Source organism: Eucyclogobius newberryi, unplaced genomic scaffold (assembly GCF_026437365.1).
Source record: "Eucyclogobius newberryi isolate DKJ021-1_F unplaced genomic scaffold, fEucNew1.0.hap1 SCAF_11, whole genome shotgun sequence".
Lineage (NCBI taxonomy): Eukaryota > Metazoa > Chordata > Actinopteri > Gobiiformes > Gobiidae > Eucyclogobius > Eucyclogobius newberryi.
The window spans coordinates 8,587,817-8,595,358 of NW_027315735.1; the positions used below are offsets into that span (position 1 = coordinate 8,587,817).

Here is a 7,542-nt window from a genome sequence, read left to right on the forward strand (position 1 = left end):
TTGTACAAATTTATTTTTCTCACTTTCTCAACAGATTTATTTCCAGCAATAAGTATTTTGCGGTAAAGCTAACAACAACTAGCATCCTAACAGCACATTTCCTGGTTTTCAAAGAATGAAATAATGTACAATAAAATATAGCACACAGCTGTCACATTTTGACCTTGCAGCATTTACAACATACTGGGGCAAAATAGATTTGGCTCAACAATGAAAAGATTGGGCAAAGCGTTTTTAACATTCAATTTCCTTATTTTTGGAATGTTAATCATTTAATTTTATGTATTTAATTATCAGAATCAGAATCTTTATTATTATTATTATTATCTTCTCAAGATCAGAATATGCTCCAGATAGAGTTATGTCCTCATTGGCATGTATGTCAATGGCAATATTTCTCAGGTTTCCACAGTAACATGCTATCAGATAGAGGTATGCCATCTTTGACTTTTTTCTTCAGAATGGCAAGAAGGATGTCTGTGCCAAATTTTATTGATCTACATCAAAGTAATTTTTTTGACTTGATACAAATGTTTCAGGGGGCACTTTAGAGCTTTTTTATAACTATATATATAGTATCTCATTGCTTTCAGCTCATCGTTTTGCACAGATCCAAGTATGAAAAAAATGAAGTTGAATTGTAAACTTTTGCATTTCACAATAAGTTGTATTGACCTTTTAGGGCACGCTATAGAGCCATTTAAATTTTTTGTTAAAGTTCAGGGGTCCAATAATTAAATATAGCCGCAAGCGGCAATGATCGGCCCTTGCCCCTGCCACGCCGCCCCAATCTTCCTCCTTCTTACTCCGCTATAAGTTTCCGGCTGCGCCTCACAAAGACCGTAATACTAAGGAAAATTTCAATAACATTTGATGCCCCCCACCTAAAAATAATTTTCCCAAAATTTAAGCTTGGTCTGGCTAATGCCCAAAGATGAGTTTGTAAAAGTAAGAAGTGTAAATTATGTTCCAATTTCAGAAATGTGGCGATTTTCCAATTGAAATAACATGGGAGGTTTCTGTCATAAAAAAATATTACATGGGTCTGGATTTTTTTGATCGGAACGCTAATATTGATTTTTGTGCAACATTGTATACATTTTGGAGGAACTATATGTTGTGGTCCCAATTCAAAAGGCAATGTTTTTGAAATTCTTGAAATGTGCGGCTTTGCCCCACACAGACCGTAGCACTTAGAATACAAATTCTTTTCACTTTTGATGACCCACAACTGCAAACGCCCTCTGGGTGAGTTTGTAAAAATATTAAGTGTAGATATGTTAAACATGTGGCACGGGTCTGATTGGATTTTTTTATCAGCACACCAAAATAGACAGACAGAAAAAAATTATAACTTTTGATGGCCCACTCCTGAAGATGAGTCTCACCAAATTTTAGATTAATCAGGCCAACGCCCTAGGAGGAGTTTGTAAAAGTTTTTTTCAATATTTTGAAAAAAAAAAGAAATTTTGCTCCCCATATAAAATTTTATTTCACTCTGTGGGGGCGTTGTTGCACCAAATTAATTTGTTTCACGTCAAGTGGGTTTAGAGCAAGGGGTTTAACAAACTGATTCAAATTCGACATAATTCGGACTTTGTGTGTGCAAATGGCAGCAAATTTTAAATTTAGGACATTTCTCAAATTCTAGCTACATTTTGCGACTTTGCAGACCGTGAAAAGTATCAAAATAAATGTTATAACTTTAGATGCAAATTTTGATCCAATATGGCTGACATTTGGTTGGGCGGACGGCGTTGCCGTAATCATATTTTTGACTTCCCTTGTCAATGTCTACCTCTGCATCAAATTTCATGATTCTACAATCAGATTTTTTGTATTTTGTATGTATTTGCTCACATTTTTAGAAAAATGAGCTAGCCAGAATGTAGAGAGACAGGATTTTTAGATATGTGCCAGACTTTTCATCAATGTTCACTGGGTAAAAAATAGGGGGGTTGGTCCCGAAAAGAAGAAGAAAGAATAATATTCTAATGCGAAAATAATTTTTCAAATATCATAAACTGTACATTTTCGGAAAACACTCGCGCTCTCCTACATCATGGTGTGGGTTCCTGGTCACTGATGGGCACTTTTGGGCACTTACGCAGCTGTGCTTCACACTGCCTTACGGAACTACTAGGCCTCTCGCCAGCTTGTGGCACTCAGGGCCTAATAAAACTTTTTTCTGCCATTATTATTTGCCAATAAAAAAATGAGCTAGAGTAACGTGACTTTCTCTCATTGTGCACCATCATAATTTTACCCTCTGTTATTTTTTTCAGTTGTCTAGGTCAAATAGACAGACGCTTGTTAACGTTTTCCAATGTAAACATTTTGAGATTTTGATAAAAATAGACCATGACCACACCCAAAGGTGTATCAGATTCAAATTAATAAAATTGTATTGCTTATGGGTTTTGTGTCTTTTGGATAAATGTGTGTGTTTTTGATGAAAACTGTAGGAGGAAAGGTCATGTACAAGAGGGTGCCCTATTGTCAGTGCCCTGTTTTATCCAATATGGCAGATTTCCTGTATGATTTAGGGCGGGGTCATAATTTCATAGTCATAATTTTTTACAAGTCCTCAGTTGAACAACAACTTTTTTTGGCTTCGAGCGCCCATTGGCCCCATGTTTAGGGGTGGTGCTACTGAGCCGTCTTTTGATATATTTTTTTAATCAAAATTAGAGCCCATTGAGTTCTAATTTTCAATACCACTCAGGGGCATTTTCGTCATAGTTTACTACTCGATTTTTGAAATTTTCCGGGATAGGAATAACTTTTTGATAAGTCTTCTAAGAACAATTCTGGTCCTTTGGCCTAATAATAATAGAATGCTGCAAAAAGCCATATGAAAAAAACATTTTTTTTCAGTGTTTACTTTTTAGGAAAATAAATATATTTATGCACCTCAAGCATGACCTTTTCAGGCAGGTTTTAGCACATCTGATTATCATTATTGGAATTATATTAAAAAGGATGAATCAAAGTTATATGTAATATGGCCTACCCCTATGTGTAGCTAAGATTACTTTTAAAGGAGTCATATTCGACTCGTTTACTCAAAGTTGGATTTCGATTGATTCCTGCATTTCTGAGGATTGTCCTTCAACTGAAGCGCGATAGCTCAGAAAATTCCTGTTCCGTGTACTTTGTCATTATTTGAAAAATTAGGAGTATAATGTCACATAGCCGCTTTTCAAAAATAAAAGCATGCTATTGACAAGCCACTACTTGTAACGGTGAAATACCGTTACAAGCATATAAAATCAATAGTATTGAACCAATATATTTATCTTAGTTCAATACTAAGCAGCAGAGGTAATAAAAGGCATTTGTTTCCTTTAGGCACATACAAAAATTGCTCGTAGAGTTTATCGAAACACTCCTGGTTATTGCTTACCCAGCACAGTGGTATCCCATAAATCCAATGGTTGGTGGCTCAATCCCAGCTCACACCAGTTCAATTACTAATCCTGTGTCCTCTTGCTTTATATGAATGTTTTACTGTATGTATATGGTCCATGGTGATGCAGTCCCCTCAGGCATTTGTGACATAAGCAGTTTGAGAGGGAGATTGTTCAACAGAAGCTTATCAAAGAGCTCCTTCTGTCTTATCTGCTTCTCTGACGCCTGCCTCTCACACACTTAAAAAAAACACTGCTTGTAGTGTTATGCAAAGTCAGAACCAGAACCAGAAGTTTATCGGCTTTAATGTCAAACTCAACTAGTAGCAAACAGAGCAGTGCTACAGGAAGTGCGTTAGTGTTTCTGGCACACTGTAGCTTTAGTAATATTACAAATAAAATAGTGCAATTACATTACAACACCCTCTCTTTGTGTCTTTTAAGACAGTAGCAGGTTAATACATTCACAGTGCTTCAAATGCCTATTCATATAACATTTGAAATTAGGAGGAGACCGGGAACTTGCTCTTAACATAAGGAAAGAAAACAACAACAAAAAGGCATTTATTTGAGGGCCCAATGGGAAGATACTTCCCAAGGTTTTTTATCTTTACACAATCAAGTTTTGGGTTCAATGCATGTTTTTGGTACAGACCTTTTTGTTTGTCAGTGTATCTTTTCTTCTGTTTCAAGTTAATTTATTTCTTGTGCTTATGCGCTTTGACCAGCATTCGGAAATTAGTCAAATCAACACCTTTTGAACAAGGTCTTGAATGTAAATACAAATATAGTAGATACGTACTGGTTGAGGGAACTATTAATGGAAAAGATTTTTTTATTAAATGTGTATGCTCCTTCACCACCTTGCCCCCCCCTACCTGTCTGACCTCCTCATCCCCCACCGCCCCACCCGAGCTCTCCGATCCTCCTCCTCTCTCACCCTGACTGCACCAACATCCCGACTCAAAACTTTTGGCGACAGAGCATTCTCCCGAACAGCACCCCGACTCTGGAACTCCCTCCCCCAACCTGTCCGCCACTCTCCCTCACTCACAACATTCAAATCCCGCCTAAAAACATACCTCTTCACCCAAGCCTATGACCTCCCCTACCCCTAGCCTCCTCTACCCCATTGCCTACTCTTCTACCCCCTGTTACATCCCCATCTTTTTCTCTCTACTTCTTCTGTCTTGTTCATTTTATCTGTATATTAATGTGTATTGTACGTGTTGTCCCCCCTGTCTGTAAATACCCCCCCCCCTTTTTTTTATTATGTTCAGCGTCTTTGGGTCACTGAAAAGCGCTATATAAATAAAAGTTATTATTATTATTATTATTATGCTCCACCAGAGAGAGATATCACCTTCTATACTAATATTATGGACCTGATTGCAAACCACTTTGAGGGAATTGATTGACATCTGGATTGTCTTCGACACTGATATTCCATTCGACTTTAAAACAATGTACTTTGGGTGTAGGACTCCAGCAATAGAAATGATTAATGGATACTGGTACTTTTTGCTTCAGCAAAAAAAGGCAATAACAAAGAAATGGATAACGGGAAATGAGCCGACTGTCTAGGACTGGGAACATACTAGGGAACATTCCAGACAAAGTACTAAGACTAAGTAACTAAACTTCCACCTGAAAAGTTACATAGTGCACCTTTAATTAAAAATGACTTACTAAATATAATATAGCATATAGCAATTAAAAACTAAGATCAGAGGCCAACAACAAACTACAACTCTCTACTTAAAAACAACAACAATATTAATATTCTGAATATAAGACAATTTAATTTATTATTGTAACTGTATTGGCACACGCGATATTTTGGGATGAGAATTTATTATAAACGATCTTACTTTTGGAGCTTTCAGCAAAGAAACCCCTGGACTGGAGTAGTGTTTTGCATGTTAAGGTAATCTTCACATCTGTTGTTTTCACTGTGAGCTGAAAATTCTTTGTTTGACATACCTCTGTCTAAATGTCTCCTTCTACTCTAGAATGTACTGATCAATCAATTAATAACAATTTATATGATTTCAAAAATACATTTATTTTGTGAAGCAGCAACAACAAGCGACAACAAAAAAGCAGAAGGCCATAAGAAAAGCTGCCCTCTTCTGGCCATTTCACTTATTTGCCAAATAGAAACTGGTGAAGGAATAACTCCCTAACATTTCATAATACTGTCACAGCCCATGTGCAGGAGGTCTCTTACCTGAGGGTCACTATCTCTACTTCACAAACCAAAGTAGCAGAATTGACAAACTAGGAGTTTGTTTTGACCGACAAGCTGGACGACCTGGAGAACCGAGAACGCAGATGCAATTTGTGGATTGTCGGTTGTAGAAGACACTGAGGAAACATTGATCTCTGAAAATCTCAATCTTCCAACAAAAGATGGGAAAATAAAGATGGATCGCTCTCTGGCCCAAACCAGCGTCCAACACTACTGAAGTTCCACAACTTACAATAAAAAATAGATGTATTTTGATCATCATAATGGTTATGCTTTGGTTATACTATACAGACTATAAAACACATAAAAATAATATTTTATTACAAGAATAGTGGTATTACTGAATCATTTAATGTCAAAAAAAGAAGAAACAAAAATGTTTCAATAGTACACTTTATTTATATTCCACCTCTATTTAATCAATAATATAGTTTTTAAAATGAATTGATTTGATGTCCATTTTATGTTTGAATGCAAGATTTTATACAAACATTTGTTGTTGTACTGATGTGGAATAAATATCAGGAGCATTAAACACACAAAACGGCCCAAACGTCTGAAATTAATTAGGTCATGGGGTCAGAAAAGACCCTAAGTGTTGCCCGGTAGTTGAGTGGTTAAGGCACCACCCTTGTATTTCAAGCTCCAAGTGCAGCTTGAAGGGGGATAAATAGAGACAAATGGTCTCTATTTAGGGCGAGAAAGAGTTTTTGTAAAAATCCCAAAAACCACCACACAAAGCACAGATTTCTCTCAGAAGCAGAAGAATAATGTAGTGCACTGTAATGCAAGATCTCTCTCTAAGGCCAAAAGATATTTGATGAGTGACGAAAAGTGTGTGAGTTCTTGTCTGCAAGAGTGTCCTGCTGCCTGCACTGTGCACCACTCAGCACTATCTCACCTCTCTCCAAAGTGCAGCCTGTTCTCTCCCAGTCAGATTATGAAATATGAACTATGGTACTGAATAATCCCACTGTGAACACTGTGAGCAACAAACAATAAATAGGGTATATGAATATTGACAAACCCTTTTATTTATGTAAATCCAACATAAATGTATTAAAACGAGTCTTTATTAGCTGAGGTTTAATTATCAGACAAAATGCCATCTGTACATTTCTTTGTAACCATGTCAACAACATAAACAAGAACATTAAACCAAGCTCTGTTAATTGTTCAGAATAAGTGCAACTTTGGCAATTTGAACACATAAAATGCCTTATTATATGAATACATTACATGATAATAATACATTTATACTGAACATTTATTTAGCCTATTGGATATTGCAATAACCCAGCATTTGTACTGATGTTTGCAATGCAGTCTGGAAAGTAGATGAAAATCTCTTTGGATTCCCCTGATACGACACAGAATGCTGATTCATCCATCCACGATCATACCTTGCGCACCTTGCTGTGTCTACATCACTGTAACGTACACATTCCGCTCAGCTACGGCCAAACAAACACCCTTTCGACTCAAATAACTTCAAACTGAAAAAGTGTCGTGGGTACGTACCTGGTGCATATCCACGGTGATTTGTGCATCCCCGTAGCCGCAGAGAGGAGCGTGTGTGCCCCGGTGTCCCCGCTGCTACTGCCGCTGTTATGGCAGGGGAGGAAGGGAGGAGACCGGAGACAGGATTCACGTGTGCAGAGGGAGACAGAGAACGAGACACATTCCGACACTAGGGGGCAGCAGAGGTGAAGAAAACTGCATCAAAAATGGTTAACTTCTTCTCTGGCTTTTATTTGTTTATTTTTCACGCGATTTACACCTTTTAGTTTAAACAGTCATTTAACAAAATAAACGTGTTATCAGATGTAATTATCAGTCTATTCTTAACTATTATAGGATTTAAATGGATTTTGGCCGATG

The 7,542-nt window shown here is 37.1% G+C and overlaps 1 protein-coding gene across 4 annotated transcripts in view; it reads right to left on the reverse strand.

The window, feature by feature from the left end:
• rell2 (RELT like 2) overlaps nucleotides 1–7,301 on the reverse strand; it is a 38,428-nt gene extending 31,127 nt beyond the window's left edge. Inside the window, exon 1 of one of the 4 annotated variants that reach the window (XM_072435568.1) lies at nucleotides 7,183–7,234. In XM_072435568.1, coding sequence (XP_072291669.1) covers nucleotides 7,183–7,211 — 29 coding nt within the window. In that variant the 5' untranslated portion in view covers nucleotides 7,212–7,234. Of the gene's footprint in view, nucleotides 1–3,406; nucleotides 3,511–7,182 lie in introns of those variants that run through there. The other 3 variants (XM_072435547.1, XM_072435552.1, XM_072435559.1) reach the window with 3 other exon arrangements.
• Nucleotides 7,302–7,542: the final 241 nt, after the last annotated feature.